The 19,425-nt window shown below is 36.2% G+C and overlaps 1 protein-coding gene and 2 long non-coding RNA genes across 5 annotated transcripts; 2 read left to right on the top strand and 1 right to left on the bottom strand.

Annotated features, from left to right (window-relative positions):
• Nucleotides 1–177: 177 nt before the first annotated feature.
• LOC144013529 (myosin heavy chain, skeletal muscle-like) lies at nucleotides 178–18,947 on the top strand. The gene is given in 7 exon segments (XM_077512937.1): nucleotides 178–184; nucleotides 307–635; nucleotides 704–877; nucleotides 879–911; nucleotides 18,040–18,131; nucleotides 18,133–18,154; nucleotides 18,942–18,947. Coding segments are annotated over 7 exon segments (663 nt in total).
• On the top strand, nucleotides 2,325–6,612 carry LOC144022155 (uncharacterized). 2 transcript variants are annotated; one of them, XR_013284281.1, is made up of 4 exons: nucleotides 2,325–3,918; nucleotides 4,263–4,427; nucleotides 4,595–4,744; nucleotides 5,481–6,612. It is a non-coding gene; the product is annotated as an uncharacterized LOC144022155 (long non-coding RNA). The 2 variants fall into 2 exon arrangements; XR_013284280.1 differs by lacking the exon at nucleotides 4,595–4,744 and having other exon boundaries at nucleotides 3,166–3,918.
• Nucleotides 12,813–17,099, bottom strand: LOC144022123 (uncharacterized). Of its 2 annotated transcripts, XR_013284267.1 has the most exons (4): nucleotides 15,507–17,099; nucleotides 14,998–15,162; nucleotides 14,681–14,830; nucleotides 12,813–13,944 (listed from the first exon to the last, which is right to left on the bottom strand). It is a non-coding gene; the product is annotated as an uncharacterized LOC144022123 (long non-coding RNA). The 2 variants fall into 2 exon arrangements; XR_013284265.1 differs by lacking the exon at nucleotides 14,681–14,830 and having other exon boundaries at nucleotides 15,507–16,085.
• Nucleotides 18,948–19,425: the final 478 nt, after the last annotated feature.

Below are 19,425 nucleotides of genomic sequence, written 5' to 3'. Positions count from 1 at the left end.
TTGCATTCTGGAGATAGAAAATAGATACTGTGCTGCATAATAAGTAAATTCAAAAAATGACTGTAAATGAAAAAAACAAATGATGAATGAAAAAGCATTCATAATAAACTAAAAATCATACCAAGACGAAAAAAACATATATTAGAAATGAAAAAATATATATACTGTGCATGCTCTATGATAAGTAAATTTAAAAAAAAAAAAAAAAAAACAAAACTGGAAAAATTAATGTAAATGAAAAAAGAACATTTATAAAAAAGTAAAAATTATACCAAAATGAAAAAACATAAAATAAACAAAAAATAGATACGGGATTTTTTTTTTTTTGCACACTGGAGCACCAGGAAGCCAAGATTCTCCGCGTGCAGCTTGAGCTCAACCAGATCAAGGGTGAGGTTGACAGGAAGCTGGCCGAGAAGGACGAGGAGATGGAGCAGATCAAGAGGAACAGCCAGAGAGTGATTGACTCCATGCAGAGCACTCTTGATGCTGAGGTCAGGAGCAGGAATGACGCCCTGAGAGTGAAGAAGAAGATGGAGGGAGACCTGAACGAGATGGAGATTCAGCTGAGCCATGCCAACAGACAGGCTGCTGAAGCCCAGAAACAACTGAGGAATGTCCAGGGACAACTCAAGGTCAGCTTCTCATAATTGCATCAGAAATGCTAATGGGCACAGAAAATTGATCATTTGTTTTTTGTCAGGATGCCCAATTGCACCTTGACGAGGCTATCAGAGGGCAGGATGACATGAAGGAACAGGTTGCCATGGTGGAGCGCAGGAATGGCCTGATGCTGGCTGAAATCGAAGAGCTGAGAGCTGCTTTGGAGCAGACGGAGAGAGGACGCAAAGTGGCTGAGCAGGAGCTGGTTGATGCGAGTGAGTGAGCGTGTTGGACTGCTTCACTCTCAGGTTCATGCTCAGTAATTTAGACTTACGTGTGTAACTCATTTGCTCCCAAAAACATATAAAAACGTTCTATTTTAAATCTTGCCACAGTGTTTTAACATATTTGTTTGTTTTTTGTTTGTCTATGAACTTAAGAGAACGCGTAAAACAATGGTAGTTATTACAAAAGGCCAGCAGGTGGCAGCAGAGTATAAGAGATCAACCAGGGCCCTGTTGCAAAAAAGCTCTTTTCCCCATATAATAATATACTTTGTTTTCCTGATGAAAGAAGAGAGTATAATCTTTATTTTGGTAGGTTCCATGGTTTTATAGCAATAGAACACAATATTCTGTGGGCCTTGCAAAATCAGTCAAAATCCAATAAAACAGCCGGGAGCGAAGGGGGTTGCTTCAATGAAAATGGCTGCGAGTGACTAGTTTAACACATTGAGATACAAAAAAAAGATCCAATACATGACTCTTTTTTTCTTTTTTTTTCCACATTATATATATATGTATACTTCAGCAAATGTCAAAAAGTGATTTATGACCCCAATAAAACAATGATTTATTGCACCCCCCAATAAAACTTTATTGCCCCCCCCCAATAAAACCATTCATATCCTACCCCTTTGAAGTAAGCCCCGCCCCCTTCCGCTTTCTTAGCCAATCAGAAGCCGTTATTTTGAATTAAGCCCCTACCCACTTGCCACCTTCTCAACCAATCAGAGGCCGGAAGCCAGCTCCTGTCAAAAATGATTGATGACATTCCACCCACCCCTCCCTCCCACCCTCTTCGTCTTAACCAATCAGAGATCGGAAACCACCCCCCTCATCGTCTTAACCAATCAGAGATCGGAAGCCAGCTCCTGTCAAAAATGATTGATGATATTCTGTTTCCCACAACATCAAACACGTTATCCGGTCCCCCCACCCTTCAACAAACACCCCCACCCGATTGTCTACGTACTTCCTCTGAACCCCCCAAACAGTAGCTTTGTTGTTTTCCGGTCCCCCCACCTTCATCAAGCAAATGATTCCGGTCACCCCCCACCGATTCTCTACGTACTTCCTTTGAACCCCCAAACAGTAGCTTTGTTGTCCAGCTGATAATATTATTTCGACATCCTCGTGTTAATAAATTATTTTTCATCTTACAGGAAGGATCCTACCACCAGCTTTTGAAGTAGCAATGGGGGGAGCGCCCCCCTGTAATTCGAATTACTGATAAAGCTACCTACTTTGAAGTAGAACGGGTCCCAACCGTAGGAACCCCCGACCCCCCTTATCATCATGTTGGGCGGCAGGAAGCCCCCACCACCGCCCCCCTCTATCGGGTATGTGCGTGCGTGAATGTAAATTAGTACGAGGCTCACTTATTCGAGTTAAAGTGAATATTAAAAAATGTTATCCATTTGTTTTATGTTTTTTAAATAAATAAAAGAGACTTACCGATGTTTCGGAATACGAGGGTTTTTTTCTTTTTTAAAAAATAAAATAAAAAAAAATAAAGTTTCTGTTTCTACCAATTTCTAACCGATGGAGAGGGGGGAAATATAGACGAAAAAATAGATTATTCGTGCGTAAAGGGCGGTTATTTAACCCATTTCAGAACCGCGTCCTTCTTTTTCCTCAGACTAAAAACTTGTGTGTTTGTAAAAAAAAAAAGTCAAAGAAGGCCGGCTAGGGAGGTGTGACTCCCTCACGCCGTGGTAAACGGCGTCATCTAATGGGCAAAGGATGTTACAGCGTATGATTAAGAGAGGGAGCATTAAAGTTAGTCTACAAAAGTAAATTAGGGTATTAAAATGTTGATAATGAATGTAAAACCTAAAAATTTGATTCAAAGGTATTCAATTTGTAAATTATACAATTTGGATGACGGAACAATGTATGGCATTAGAGTAGCCTTTAAATATTAAGTAGGGTTAATTTTAAATTTTTGGCGACAGCAGATCGAAACTAGCATCATACTAAACCCCCCTGCAGCCATCTTTTTTTTAATGTTACTGAACACTATCCCTATATTAAACCAAACTTAACTCATTTTACGTTTTGGTTACAAATTGATACGTTTTATTTTTATATGGTATCTATTATAAGACGATGGATGCTAGAATTTGTACATTTTATATATACGTGATGTTTATAGGTATGCTTAGACGTGTATGTTTTTATTATTTTATGTTTATGATGTGTATAAGAGTACGCTGTTTTGGGAGGGATGGGAAAATTTGTTTACCTTTTTTTGTGTGTTTAAAAAAGATAATAATTGTACTAGTTTTTTTTTTTTTAAAATACTGATTTCGGGAGAGAATATGTAATCACAAACTCAGGCAGTTCCTGCCTGTGGACATTATTGGTCAGACGTCTGCTTCTTTTTAAAACTAAGAGAATTGAAAGCATGAAACTATGAGTTTCTTGATACGTTATTAGATTTATACTCTACTTAACCCTTAATCTTTAAACTTAAAGCCGATCTTTGCAACAATTTAACCAAAATCATCTTCTTATTAGGCCGTCAGGTCACACACGTTTTCGTTCAGTTTCGCTCCACTACCAGGGGTACTAAATAATCTTTACTTCATAAAATAGATTTATTAGTAGTAAGTAAGAATCCGTGGAGTTCAGCCTCTGAAAACCTGCCAATTTTGTGTTTTCGGTGGTGAAACCCCGGCACTATTTTGCGATGAGGCGCAGTGATCTCTCGTATGGGCGTAGTGCCATTAGGTCGGTAGCGGTGTGATTTAGGTCACATGAGCCAATCAGGTAGCTGCTGCTTTCTCCTCACCATAGCAACCGCATATCAAAAATGGCGACCACAACGTCGGAGAGCGAAAGGAGAAAAAAAGTTAGAAAGAAAGTGATGAAAAAACTTCGTTCCCGTTCAGGTTTGCCCATCGCTTCAGCTGGCCCCGTTATTCCAGCCATCTGCATCATTTGTAAAAATAAATTTCAAAGTAGACTCGTCTGGGATTGGAAGGCACACGGAAGAGGGATCATCTCGCCAAAGCAGAAACATTGTCAGCAGGTATGTGCTACACACACGCGTGCCCATATCTGTTATTAATGTGACTGATATTTTGTATAGGGCTGAAAATAATTAGTTGCTAGGTTAAGTTTTAAGGCTATAGTTTATTAAAAAAGGCGAGCTGCTGAATGATTTATCGAGTGAATCCAACAGTTGTTACCAAACTCGAGTTACCTGTGCCCATCAGAGTCATAATATAGTCACAGCTACACAATCCCTTTTCCCCAAACTCTCTTTCATCAACCTCAACAAACACTTTACTTTACTTAAATCTGTGATGTGCATATACTGTAAAGAGGTGATGTGACAATAACACTTATAATGTAATTGTTTTTTGTCTAAAGGCGGGTTGGTTGCTGCAGGCCGCTGAGATGAAGAAAGACTGTTCCATTCTTCTGCATATTCAAGACAAAAGACTGTGTCACAATGGAGGTACAGTTTTGTTTCAGAGATTACACAAGGGTCTTAAAGTCAACAGCAACAGAAACAGCAACCAGGGACGAACAAATGTGAGTTGTTACATTGCACTATTTCATTGTCACTTTGCTAAAATTACACATTTCAAAAGTAAAGCATTGGTCAGCAATGTCACTTGTATTCTGTTTACATTTCGAGACAGCATTAATTAGAAAGCATGACTCTGCACATATTAAGTGAGTGTGTGTGTGTGTTTTAGACAACCCAATGCTGAGAGCTACAAATTCTTTTTGTGAACAAGTAATCCGTCAAAGGATTATAGTTGACAAAGATGTGATGAGAATGGACAAGTTAAGGGGTTTGTGAACAGTGTTAAGAAACACGGGGATCTTGATGCTTCAGACTACAGGTAACATATAAATCTTCATATTGAAACACATTATCTGAAATCTATGGGGAGAGATTTGTCTAAAATCTCACTGTTTCAGAGAAAAATAGTTTGCTGACAAGCTCAATTTAAGTTAAAAATAAATAAATAAATAAAATCGATTCTCTAAAAATGAAAACCGGTTGGTTGTTAATTATTACATGCAAATGTGTTTTTTTGTCTTCTGTATTTATAATTGTTCTTTGACCAAGAAAGTATATAGGCCTATAGGTATATTTGTATTTCTTTCCAAATATACGATTATTCACTAGAATTTTGAGTAGGATATCCAAATACCAAAATATTCGATAGCTGCAGCACTAATAATACAAATTTTGAGTTGGGGCATGCCCACACGAGTTATTTTACCACACACCCATGTCAAAACTAGCTTACTGCACACACACTGCACCCCAACTTCAAATTTTTGCTAACGTAATAATAATAATAATAATAATAATAATAATAATATATTATAAATTTTGTTGGATCCAAAAGCAACTTACATAATTATAGTTTCATATGATTGTAATTGGCTTATTTTCAAATGTTTAAATATTTCCTTGATTTGAACAAAATATAATTGTTTAGAATAATCTTGATTTCAATTATTACCAAAATAATTGTGATGAGTATTTTTTTCCACAATAGAGCAGCCCTAGTGTGATGTGAATATGTGCATCTTGTGCTCAACTTTCCCTTTAATTTTCTATTTCAGGCAGGATATACTGAAACGAAGATTGAGGTGTGATTTCCCCCAGCTGGTTTTTCACACCCCTTTCCAGCAACAACTCTGAAATGGTTTTTGTAGAGACATTATCAACAACTGACAAACTTTTAGACAGGGTATCTCACTCATCAGATACATCAACTACTGAGTCTACTGATGTAAGCCAAGTTTTTGTTGTTGTTTAAGTTTATAAGGTTTGTATATACGAATGCGCTGTGTGGAAACGGGTTTTAACATCTATCGTTTTTGTAATATTTAATAAACTAATAAATATACTGTTTTTTTTGTTTTTCTTAAACTGATTTATGAAAAGGACTTGTAATCGCAAACTCTTTTTTTAAAAGCAGTAACTGAATTAGGAGGTGGAGGGGCAATGTATTATGGGGATCATACTTTTTGAAATCTTTAAACTGTCGATTGTAAGAGTCTTCTATCTTGATGTTAGCCTTTTTATCTGAATATGTATGAATGAAATATCTTCTAATTATCAGCTCGGATTCTTTCAATGGATAGCCCTGTAACCCTTAGGTTAGTAGTTTTTTTAGAAAGTATCTGGGTATGAAATATGTTATGTTAGGAATATGGCGCGTACGTGAAGAAGGTACGTCTGGCTATGTATTTTATGTTTTTGAGTTGTTGTATATAAGATTGCGTTGTACATAAGAATTTTACCCCCTCTTACGTTTTTGATGTGTTATAAAACTAATAAATGTACTGATTTTTTTTTTTTTTTTTTAAAAAGGATTAGGCTTAGAGAAGGTGTTTGTGGCACTCTCATGAGCAGAGTGCGCGAGTTGTTTTACCCCCCTCTGCAGATGCGTACACGTATAAAATGCTATTTTTCTGTTTCTAGTTTTGTTACCGCTAGTGCTATAATTTGTGTCTATACGATTTTATCGGATGTCTCTATGTATTTTTGTTGTAGTTTAAGTTTATGAGGTTTGTATATACGAAAGCGCTGCGCGGAAATGGGTTTTATCCTCTTATCGTTTTTGTAATATTTAAAAAAACTAATAAATATACTGTTTGTTTTTTTTGTTTTACTTAAACTGATTTATGAAAAGGACTTGTAATCGTAAACTTTTTTTTTTTTTTTTCTAAAGCAGTAACTGATTTAGGAGGTGGACGGGGGAGGCTGGTACATGTGTGAAATGCGTGTGTAGGGTGTCAGTGTTTACTCCGAGGGGGCAGTAAAACAGTCTTTGAAAGCGATTGTCATACGATGCTTCGATCTGAAGTAGTCGCGTATAAATAATTTTATACATTCTTTTTAAAAAGAGAGAAATGTAGGTACGAATGTTCGAGCCTGTTAAAATGCAGCAAACTTTATACTTGATTTAGAAATTATTCTCTAATTTACTAGGGCATTGTATTGTGGGGGTCATACTTTTTGAAATCTCTAAGCTGGTGTTTGTAAGAGTCTTCTATCTTGATGTTAACCTTTTTATTTGATGATGTATGAATGAAATATCTTCTAATTATTACCATGGCTTCTATCAATGGATACCCTTGTAAGGCTTAGGATTGTAGTTTTTTAGAAAGTATTCGGGTATGAAATATGTTATGTTCGGGACATGGTGCGTACGCGAAGAAGGTTGATGTAGTTTTATTTTTGTTTTGTTTACGATTTACTTTTTTTTTTAGGGGGATGTAGGCATCGTTTTAAGGTGCCAGGTGTATTTTGTGTAAATAATATATGGATACTTACTTTTTATTTTTGTTACCGATAGTGCTTTGTTTCGTGAAACCCTTTTGTTTTGTTTTGTTTCTTGTTTTTTTTAACTTACCCTTCGATGATAAATAAAACGTCTTTAGACTTATCGCTAGCGAAGATGTAGCACGTTTAGCATTCTAAATAGTTTTATCGCTGCACGACGTATTCGAACTAAGAGATCCCAAGTCTTTGTGAGTTTTTTTTTCTTTTAAATACCCATTGTTAAATTAGCCTATAAGATATTATTGAATATGATAGGCTGTAAGATTAGCTATACTAAATCACCCCTGGGTTTAAAACACAAAACTATGAGATTTAATCAGAGCGTAACAATCTACCGCGACGATCTTTTTTAATCTTAAAACCGCTCTTTGCAGCAATTTACCTAAATATATAGTGAACAAACGTGTATCTTGTATGACTAAGAGACATTTAACTTTTGATTGAACGATGTATTTTTTCCTTACAAATCGCGCTTACTTTCCGATGATACGCGTAGGTAAACAATTTTTTACAAGCATGATTGTGAAATAACAGCTACTAAATTACTTAATTTGAATGAATAATATTTAAGACGTCTACCCATCTAACGCTTTAAAAACAGCGACATATTTCAGATAAAAATATTATTCGTACTATATTGTTTTTTTTTACAATAGTTTCCGAGTTCTCACAATAGATGTTCGATGATACTATTTTATGTTTTTCTTACCGGTATGATTAACTTGTATTACATTTATGACTTTTCTCTATTATCTTTGCATCGTTTTAAGGCGGCCGGTGTATTTTGTACAAATAATATATGGATACTTATTGATTTTTGATCAATTTTTACTCGTATATTTACCTACTTGTGCTTTTAGGCGTATGTTAGTTAGTTAGTTAGTTACATGTATATGAGTGCGTATTCTAACTTTCCCATTCACTTCTTGGTTCCATTCCATCACCCCTGTGAGACCGGACTCTTCTACTTAATATCACTAAAGTCTGTTCAAAAATCATTGGACACCCTGTCAGAGCCTTATCTTCCTTTTGTGACCGAATCCTGCTCGATCCGTTTCACTCACTTCATCGAATGTTTGAGTGGCTTCCCATCATCTCGGCAGGCTGAGACGCCCCACTCTGACGAACACAGCGGCACACGTAGCACTTTAGTGTGAAGCACGGAGCACTTTCTTTTGTTTGTTTTTTTTATTGTTATTTATTATTTTTCGTATTTGTTTTTTTTAAATGTTCATTGATTTCATGTTTTGTTTTTTTAACTTCCCCTCGAGGACAAATAAAAGCGTTTTTGAATTGAATATTTAATTACTTGTGGTATTTTATTCATTTTTAAGTTATCTGGTTTACTTGGTATCATTTAAACTGTATGATGTATTTTATGTTAATAATATATGGATACTTATGTACACATCTACTTCTTATTTATTTCAGATCCGTTTTTATTCGTATATTTACCTACTTTTAGTTTACGATGGCTTAGACTGTTTGAATGCGCTGTATAAAATAAACTCGAATTGAGTTAGTTAGGTACTGTTTTTTTTTGTTTGTTTTTTTATAAAGTCAAATTATTACCTTTATGAAACTTTTTAGTTCTCCTTACGCTTTACTATGAAATGTTTCAAAATACTCGGTCCCTCCAAAACAAAGTAAAACAAAACGTGTTTACACATTTTTATTTTAAAAATTCTAGGCGTAACTTTGCCGAGTATTAATCGCCCGCTTGTATTTTTATTGAATGCGTACGTATACCGTTAAAATTTGTAATTAATATTTAACTACTCGATTCCCGTATTGACTAATTATTCGTGAGGCTAACGTTTTATAATTTAAAGTTATTCCGAGAGTTTACTCTTTAGCGACGTCTTTACACGCTTTAAACGTCGGCTTATACCCCTTGTGTCTTTACTGACGAATATTATCGTTAAATGTTTTATCCCGGATTAAAACAGGGGGGACTTATTCAAAGATGTTTTATTTTACGGTAAATGTTTTTATATTAGTCGCATATTGATTTTAATGTGCGAAGGAATCAAGGAGACTCTCTGACTTTCATTTTTTAAAAATCTGTTGTTTTAGCGCCACCAACCTTTTTTTTTGGTAAAAACCACGCCCCTGTGGGGGGTCTCGTGCTAATAAAGACCGCTCCCCCTTCGGGAAAAAAACCCCCTAACATCGCGAACGTTTGATAATCTTTGAGGAGATTCACTAGTGCCACCACCTCCGGGGGATCGAGTTAGAACGATCTGGACATCCCCACGACTCTCCAGAAGTATGCAGATTTTCAGCGAGCCGCCAAATCTTACAGCATCTAGTCCTGAGCGTTCGGACGTCGAAGAGGATGAGGCAAACGTAACCTTTATCGACGGACCCTACCGGAGTTCCAGCCCCATGACCGCTTGCAACTTATCCTCGACATCGTCTACGGCATCCATCTCGGTAAACTACTTTTGACGAATCGATGTAGCCTAATAACATCAATAATAATTAAAAAAAAAAAAGGAGGGTTACCCACGTTTATATTTACAGATGATAGACCCTATCGCTGAGGAAGAGGAGAATAACCCTCCGCCCGGGTCTCCTCAACCCGATGATCGCCCGACTGAGGACGGTACGGAAAGTAACGTTTCCTCTCTTGAGACCTCCGTGGACGACGACGACTCGCTAACCAGTCTACCGACGGCTTCTGCCGGGCCTAAGGAGAGGGAGGGTGAATTGGTTTGGAACTATGCACCGGACGTGTGGGTAATAAATGCAAGATATAATTGTATTAAGCAGACTGTTAGCTATATGTTGATGAGCGCTATCCATAAATATAGCAGAGAGAATTGCTCCGGATGTGAATTAAAATTACCGAGTCAATTAAGACATCCCTGCTTATTTTATGATCGGGAACCGTATTATCTTGCTCGGAATTTTGAAGGTATCATGAAACTACTGTGTAACGGACGTTTTCTGTCGACGATTCACCGTATCTTAACCATAACCCATCGTGAGACGACTACCGAGGAAGTCCAACGCATCGTAGAATTTGTGCTACACGACTACGTTCATGAGCGTATGGTGTTAGACAGAATTAAGATCGTTCTCGATAACTGTTGGGACGGAGGACTGAGCCATGAACAACTAGATCTGATCGCTGATTGGTACGTGTGAGATGGGGGAATCTTTTTTGAAAGCTTGCATAATTGTAGAGAAATTTCACATTTTACATACATCCATTGAGAACAAAACTGTTGAAGAACCGTGTAAACATGACTAACACGATGGAATATGTATTGAATAATTGGTATAACCATAATATTAAAGCGGGACATTTGGTGACCGTCATGACATTGTTTATTGACTGTGCTAAATATTATTACAACGACGAGTCTTTGAATCTAAAAATGAAATGAAAAACTTCCAAACTGTTATTGAATGCAAGGTGCGTCCCTATGTTTTATTTGAGGTGCTTTTCAATGTATATCATGTCTTTTTGTTAACGTCCCGTGTAACTAAATAAAAAATATATCTGTATGGATTAAAATCATGTTTGTCGTTTGTTTTCTTATCGAGTTTTAGACCGCCGGTGGAGCAAGGAAGTGGCGAGGGATGCGTGGATAGGAATTAAAAAAACTATTAAACTTCTAGTGATAAAGACTTTAGTTTCTCTTTTTAAGACCAAAAAATAACTTAAAAATGAATAAAATACTACAAGTAATTAAATATTCAATTCAAAAACGCTTTTATTTGTCCTCGAGGGGAAGTTAAAAAAACAAAACATGAAATCAATGAACATTTAAAAAAAAACAAATACGAAAAATAATAAATAACAATAAAAAAAACAAACAAAAGAAAGTGCTCCGTGCTTCACACTAAAGTGCTACGTGTGCCGCTGTGTTCGTCAGAGTGGGGCGTCTCAGCCTGCCGAGATGATGGGAAGCCACTCAAACATTCGATGAAGTGAGTGAAACGGATCGAGCAGGATTCGGTCACAAAAGGAAGATAAGGCTCTGACAGGGTGTCCAATGATTTTTGAACAGACTTTAGTGATATTAAGTAGAAGAGTCCGGTCTCACAGGGGTGATGGAATGGAACCAAGAAGTGAATGGGAAAGTTAGAATACGCACTCATATACATGTAACTAACTAACTAACTAACATACGCCTAAAAGCACAAGTAGGTAAATATACGAGTAAAAATTGATCAAAAATCAATAAGTATCCATATATTATTTGTACAAAATACACCGGCCGCCTTAAAACGATGCAAAGATAATAGAGAAAAGTCATAAATGTAATACAAGTTAATCATACCGGTAAGAAAAACATAAAATAGTATCATCGAACATCTATTGTGAGAACTCGGAAACTATTATAAAAAAAAACAATATAGTACGAATAATATTTTTATCTGAAATATGTCGCTGTTTTTAAAGCGTTAGATGGGTAGACGTCTTAAATATTATTCATTCAAATTAAGTAATTTAGTAGCTGTTATTTCACAATCATGCTTGTAAAAAATTGTTTACCTACGCGTATCATCGGAAAGTAAGCGCGATTTGTAAGGAAAAAATAAATCGTTCAATCAAAAGTTAAATGTCTCTTAGTCATACAAGATACACGTTTGTTCACTATATATTTAGGTAAATTGCTGCAAAGAGCGGTTTTAAGATTAAAAAAGATCGTCGCGGTAGATTGTTACGCTCTGATTAAATCTCATAGTTTTGTGTTTTAAACCCAGGGGTGATTTAGTATAGCTAATCTTACAGCCTATCATATTCAATAATATCTTATAGGCTAATTTAACAATGGGTATTTAAAAGAAAAAAAAACTCACAAAGACTTGGGATCTCTTAGTTCGAATACGTCGTGCAGCGATAAAACTATTTAGAATGCTAAACGTGCTACATCTTCGCTAGCGATAAGTCTAAAGACGTTTTATTTATCATCGAAGGGTAAGTTAAAAAAAACAAGAAACAAAACAAAACAAAAGGGTTTCACGAAACAAAGCACTATCGGTAACAAAAATAAAAAGTAAGTATCCATATATTATTTACACAAAATACACCTGGCACCTTAAAACGATGCCTACATCCCCCTAAAAAAAAAAGTAAATCGTAAACAAAACAAAAATAAAACTACATCAACCTTCTTCGCGTACGCACCATGTCCCGAACATAACATATTTCATACCCGAATACTTTCTAAAAAACTACAATCCTAAGCCTTACAAGGGTATCCATTGATAGAAGCCATGGTAATAATTAGAAGATATTTCATTCATACATCATCAAATAAAAAGGTTAACATCAAGATAGAAGACTCTTACAAACACCAGCTTAGAGATTTCAAAAAGTATGACCCCCACAATACAATGCCCTAGTAAATTAGAGAATAATTTCTAAATCAAGTATAAAGTTTGCTGCATTTTAACAGGCTCGAACATTCGTACCTACATTTCTCTCTTTTTAAAAAGAATGTATAAAATTATTTATACGCGACTACTTCAGATCGAAGCATCGTATGACAATCGCTTTCAAAGACTGTTTTACTGCCCCCTCGGAGTAAACACTGACACCCTACACACGCATTTCACACATGTACCAGCCTCCCCCGTCCACCTCCTAAATCAGTTACTGCTTTAGAAAAAAAAAAAAAAAAGTTTACGATTACAAGTCCTTTTCATAAATCAGTTTAAGTAAAACAAAAAAAACAAACAGTATATTTATTAGTTTTTTTAAATATTACAAAAACGATAAGAGGATAAAACCCATTTCCGCGCAGCGCTTTCGTATATACAAACCTCATAAACTTAAACTACAACAAAAATACATAGAGACATCCGATAAAATCGTATAGACACAAATTATAGCACTAGCGGTAACAAAACTAGAAACAGAAAAATAGCATTTTATACGTGTACGCATCTGCAGAGGGGGGTAAAACAACTCGCGCACTCTGCTCATGAGAGTGCCACAAACACCTTCTCTAAGCCTAATCCTTTTTAAAAAAAAAAAAAAAAAATCAGTACATTTATTAGTTTTATAACACATCAAAAACGTAAGAGGGGGTAAAATTCTTATGTACAACGCAATCTTATATACAACAACTCAAAAACATAAAATACATAGCCAGACGTACCTTCTTCACGTACGCGCCATATTCCTAACATAACATATTTCATACCCAGATACTTTCTAAAAAAACTACTAACCTAAGGGTTACAGGGCTATCCATTGAAAGAATCCGAGCTGATAATTAGAAGATATTTCATTCATACATATTCAGATAAAAAGGCTAACATCAAGATAGAAGACTCTTACAATCGACAGTTTAAAGATTTCAAAAAGTATGATCCCCATAATACATTGCCCCTCCACCTCCTAATTCAGTTACTGCTTTTAAAAAAAGAGTTTGCGATTACAAGTCCTTTTCATAAATCAGTTTAAGAAAAACAAAAAAAACAGTATATTTATTAGTTTATTAAATATTACAAAAACGATAGATGTTAAAACCCGTTTCCACACAGCGCATTCGTATATACAAACCTTATAAACTTAAACAACAACAAAAACTTGGCTTACATCAGTAGACTCAGTAGTTGATGTATCTGATGAGTGAGATACCCTGTCTAAAAGTTTGTCAGTTGTTGATAATGTCTCTACAAAAACCATTTCAGAGTTGTTGCTGGAAAGGGGTGTGAAAAACCAGCTGGGGGAAATCACACCTCAATCTTCGTTTCAGTATATCCTGCCTGAAATAGAAAATTAAAGGGAAAGTTGAGCACAAGATGCACATATTCACATCACACTAGGGCTGCTCTATTGTGGAAAAAAATACTCATCACAATTATTTTGGTAATAATTGAAATCAAGATTATTCTAAACAATTATATTTTGTTCAAATCAAGGAAATATTTAAACATTTGAAAATAAGCCAATTACAATCATATGAAACTATAATTATGTAAGTTGCTTTTGGATCCAACAAAATTTATATATTATTATTATTATTATTATTATTATTATTATTATTACGTTAGCAAAAATTTGAAGTTGGGGTGCAGTGTGTGTGCAGTAAGCTAGTTTTGACATGGGTGTGTGGTAAAATAACTCGTGTGGGCATGCCCCAACTCAAAATTTGTATTATTAGTGCTGCAGCTATCGAATATTTTGGTATTTGGATATCCTACTCAAAATTCTAGTGAATAATCGTATATTTGGAAAGAAATACAAATATACCTATAGGCCTATATACTTTCTTGGTCAAAGAACAATTATAAATACAGAAGACAAAAAAACACATTTGCATGTAATAATTAACAACCAACCGGTTTTCATTTTTAGAGAATCGATTTTATTTATTTATTTATTTTTAACTTAAATTGAGCTTGTCAGCAAACTATTTTTCTCTGAAACAGTGAGATTTTAGACAAATCTCTCCCCATAGATTTCAGATAATGTGTTTCAATATGAAGATTTATATGTTACCTGTAGTCTGAAGCATCAAGATCCCCGTGTTTCTTAACACTGTTCACAAACCCCTTAACTTGTCCATTCTCATCACATCTTTGTCAACTATAATCCTTTGACGGATTACTTGTTCACAAAAAGAATTTGTAGCTCTCAGCATTGGGTTGTCTAAAACACACACACACACTCACTTAATATGTGCAGAGTCATGCTTTCTAATTAATGCTGTCTCGAAATGTAAACAGAATACAAGTGACATTGCTGACCAATGCTTTACTTTTGAAATGTGTAATTTTAGCAAAGTGACAATGAAATAGTGCAATGTAACAACTCACATTTGTTCGTCCCTGGTTGCTGTTTCTGTTGCTGTTGACTTTAAGACCCTTGTGTAATCTCTGAAACAAAACTGTACCTCCATTGTGACACAGTCTTTTGTCTTGAATATGCAGAAGAATGGAACAGTCTTTCTTCATCTCAGCGGCCTGCAGCAACCAACCCGCCTTTAGACAAAAAACAATTACATTATAAGTGTTATTGTCACATCACCTCTTTACAGTATATGCACATCACAGATTTAAGTAAAGTAAAGTGTTTGTTGAGGTTGATGAAAGAGAGTTTGGGGAAAAGGGATTGTGTAGCTGTGACTATATTATGACTCTGATGGGCACAGGTAACTCGAGTTTGGTAACAACTGTTGGATTCACTCGATAAATCATTCAGCAGCTCGCCTTTTTTAATAAACTATAGCCTTAAAACTTAACCTAGCAACTAATTATTTTCAGCCCTATACAAAATATCAGTCACATTAATAACAGATATGGGCACGCGTGTGTGTAGCACATACCTGCTGACAATGTTTCTGCTTTGGCGAGATGATCCCTCTTCCGTGTGCCTTCCAATCCCAGACGAGTCTACTTTGAAATTTATTTTTACAAATGATGCAGATGGCTGGAATAACGGGGCCAGCTGAAGCGATGGGCAAACCTGAACGGGAACGAAGTTTTTTCATCACTTTCTTTCTAACTTTTTTTCTCCTTTCGCTCTCCGACGTTGTGGTCGCCATTTTTGATATGCGGTTGCTATGGTGAGGAGAAAGCAGCAGCTACCTGATTGGCTCATGTGACCTAAATCACACCGCTACCGACCTAATGGCACTACGCCCATACGAGAGATCACTGCGCCTCATCGCAAAATAGTGCCGGGGTTTCACCACCGAAAACACAAAATTGGCAGGTTTTCAGAGGCTGAACTCCACGGATTCTTACTTACTACTAATAAATCTATTTTATGAAGTAAAGATTATTTAGTACCCCTGGTAGTGGAGCGAAACTGAACGAAAACGTGTGTGACCTGACGGCCTAATAAGAAGATGATTTTGGTTAAATTGTTGCAAAGATCGGCTTTAAGTTTAAAGATTAAGGGTTAAGTAGAGTATAAATCTAATAACGTATCAAGAAACTCATAGTTTCATGCTTTCAATTCTCTTAGTTTTAAAAAGAAGCAGACGTCTGACCAATAATGTCCACAGGCAGGAACTGCCTGAGTTTGTGATTACATATTCTCTCCCGAAATCAGTATTTTTAAAAAAAAAAAACTAGTACAATTATTATCTTTTTTAAACACACAAAAAAAGGTAAACAAATTTTCCCATCCCTCCCAAAACAGCGTACTCTTATACACATCATAAACATAAAATAATAAAAACATACACGTCTAAGCATACCTATAAACATCACGTATATATAAAATGTACAAATTCTAGCATCCATCGTCTTATAATAGATACCATATAAAAATAAAACGTATCAATTTGTAACCAAAACGTAAAATGAGTTAAGTTTGGTTTAATATAGGGATAGTGTTCAGTAACATTAAAAAAAAGATGGCTGCAGGGGGGTTTAGTATGATGCTAGTTTCGATCTGCTGTCGCCAAAAATTTAAAATTAACCCTACTTAATATTTAAAGGCTACTCTAATGCCATACATTGTTCCGTCATCCAAATTGTATAATTTACAAATTGAATACCTTTGAATCAAATTTTTAGGTTTTACATTCATTATCAACATTTTAATACCCTAATTTACTTTTGTAGACTAACTTTAATGCTCCCTCTCTTAATCATACGCTGTAACATCCTTTGCCCATTAGATGACGCCGTTTACCACGGCGTGAGGGAGTCACACCTCCCTAGCCGGCCTTCTTTGACTTTTTTTTTTTACAAACACACAAGTTTTTAGTCTGAGGAAAAAGAAGGACGCGGTTCTGAAATGGGTTAAATAACCGCCCTTTACGCACGAATAATCTATTTTTTCGTCTATATTTCCCCCCTCTCCATCGGTTAGAAATTGGTAGAAACAGAAACTTTATTTTTTTTTATTTTATTTTTTAAAAAAGAAAAAAACCCTCGTATTCCGAAACATCGGTAAGTCTCTTTTATTTATTTAAAAAACATAAAACAAATGGATAACATTTTTTAATATTCACTTTAACTCGAATAAGTGAGCCTCGTACTAATTTACATTCACGCACGCACATACCCGATAGAGGGGGGCGGTGGTGGGGGCTTCCTGCCGCCCAACATGATGATAAGGGGGGTCGGGGGTTCCTACGGTTGGGACCCGTTCTACTTCAAAGTAGGTAGCTTTATCAGTAATTCGAATTACAGGGGGGCGCTCCCCCCATTGCTACTTCAAAAGCTGGTGGTAGGATCCTTCCTGTAAGATGAAAAATAATTTATTAACACGAGGATGTCGAAATAATATTATCAGCTGGACAACAAAGCTACTGTTTGGGGGTTCAAAGGAAGTACGTAGAGAATCGGTGGGGGGTGACCGGAATCATTTGCTTGATGAAGGTGGGGGGACCGGAAAACAACAAAGCTACTGTTTGGGGGGTTCAGAGGAAGTACGTAGACAATCGGGTGGGGGTGTTTGTTGAAGGGTGGGGGGACCGGATAACGTGTTTGATGTTGTGGGAAACAGAATATCATCAATCATTTTTGACAGGAGCTGGCTTCCGATCTCTGATTGGTTAAGACGATGAGGGGGGTGGTTTCCGATCTCTGATTGGTTAAGACGAAGAGGGTGGGAGGGAGGGGTGGGTGGAATGTCATCAATCATTTTTGACAGGAGCTGGCTTCCGGCCTCTGATTGGTTGAGAAGGTGGCAAGTGGGTAGGGGCTTAATTCAAAATAACGGCTTCTGATTGGCTAAGAAAGCGGAAGGGGGCGGGGCTTACTTCAAAGGGGTAGGATATGAATGGTTTTATTGGGGGGGGGCAATAAAGTTTTATTGGGGGGTGCAATAAATCATTGTTTTATTGGGGTCATAAATCACTTTTTGACATTTGCTGAAGTATACATATATATCACATTCAGAACACCAGCCTTATCAACACCAAGAAGACGCTGGAGTCTGACTTTGTCCAGGTTCAAGGTGAAGTTGAAGATGCTGTTCAGGAAGCACAAAATGGCCAAAAAGGCTATTACTGATGTGAGTTGTCATCGGTGTCAGCTTGATAGCAATTTTATACTTTTTTTTGTTTGTTTGTTTTTTTGGTAGTGTTTTTGTGGTACTACTAAAAACACAATATCTATACTTAAAATATGGGTAACACATTCAGTCGGTGGAGCTACAACGATGAATGGCCGAATCCGAAGCTCACTACACAAAGCTAGCTACATGATACAAACTTTAGAAGTGCGCATGCGCATCACTGTGAAAAGGATTGCAATCAGCATTTCATTGAAATAAATAATATCCATTCAAAACAGGATAAAGGTATTGATTTTTATTGTGAAAACCATTATTTTGCATTGACAGACGTCAATTTTGATTTCGACGGAACTAAAAAGACGCCCAAAGGACCCAAAATAAAGTTTTTGATTTCCTTCTTCATGTCTTCATGCCCTCCAGGTCATATATTTAGTTTGAGTCAAATGGACTTGGCATGCGCATTGAAAACGACAGCACATCAGTGCCACCATGGCGTTATTGTACATGGGCTCTGGGTGGCGGAGTGATTACTGCCGCTTGCCTCCGATGCAGGTGGCGTGGGTTCACTTCCCCACCTGAGAGATCATGTTTCTATATGTGTGAGTGAATGCACTTTTAAAACAAATGGCATTGTACTGAGGGTCAACACTGATTTCAGAAAGCAGTCTTTGATATGATATTGATTAATTACAGCTTTAGATTGTGTATACCTGTTACCAAGTGCGTTTGTCCAGGCTCATTTGCTTGTTAGACAATCTGTTTTTTTGTTGTTGTTGTCTGACAGCTCTAGAAAGACTGACCATATTGTAAATGGGAAGCAAAAACAAAAAACAAACAAAACTGACAATCAAATTGAATATGTTAATTCAGTTAAAATTAAATGAATTAATTTGGTTCAGTACAGTCTTCCCTCGCTATAACGCGGTTCACTTTTCGCGATCTCGCGAATTCTTTTTTAAGTGCAATTTTGCATATTATTTTTGCAGTAATATACCCATTTTATAAAATTTATGAAGTTTTGAACATTATCAATGTTTGAACAAGAGAGAAATGTGAGAACATGTAAATGCCTCAATGAGAAAAGTGTCTAAATTGTGTGGTAGTGGATTTTAGAGCCTTAAAACATTTATAAGAATTGTAAAACATAAAGCTAACTACTTCGCGGATTTCATTTATTGCGGGTATTTTTTGGAACCTAACCCCAGCGGAAAACGAGGGAACACTGTACCTAAAATGTTAAGGAAATATTTTGGATCAAGGCAAAAAAA

This window comes from Festucalex cinctus, chromosome 1, assembly GCF_051991245.1.
Source record: "Festucalex cinctus isolate MCC-2025b chromosome 1, RoL_Fcin_1.0, whole genome shotgun sequence".
In the NCBI taxonomy this organism is placed as follows: Eukaryota; Metazoa; Chordata; class Actinopteri; order Syngnathiformes; family Syngnathidae; genus Festucalex; species Festucalex cinctus.
The sequence above is the reverse complement of the archived record's forward strand: the minus strand, read 5'-3'. Positions and strand labels throughout refer to the sequence as shown.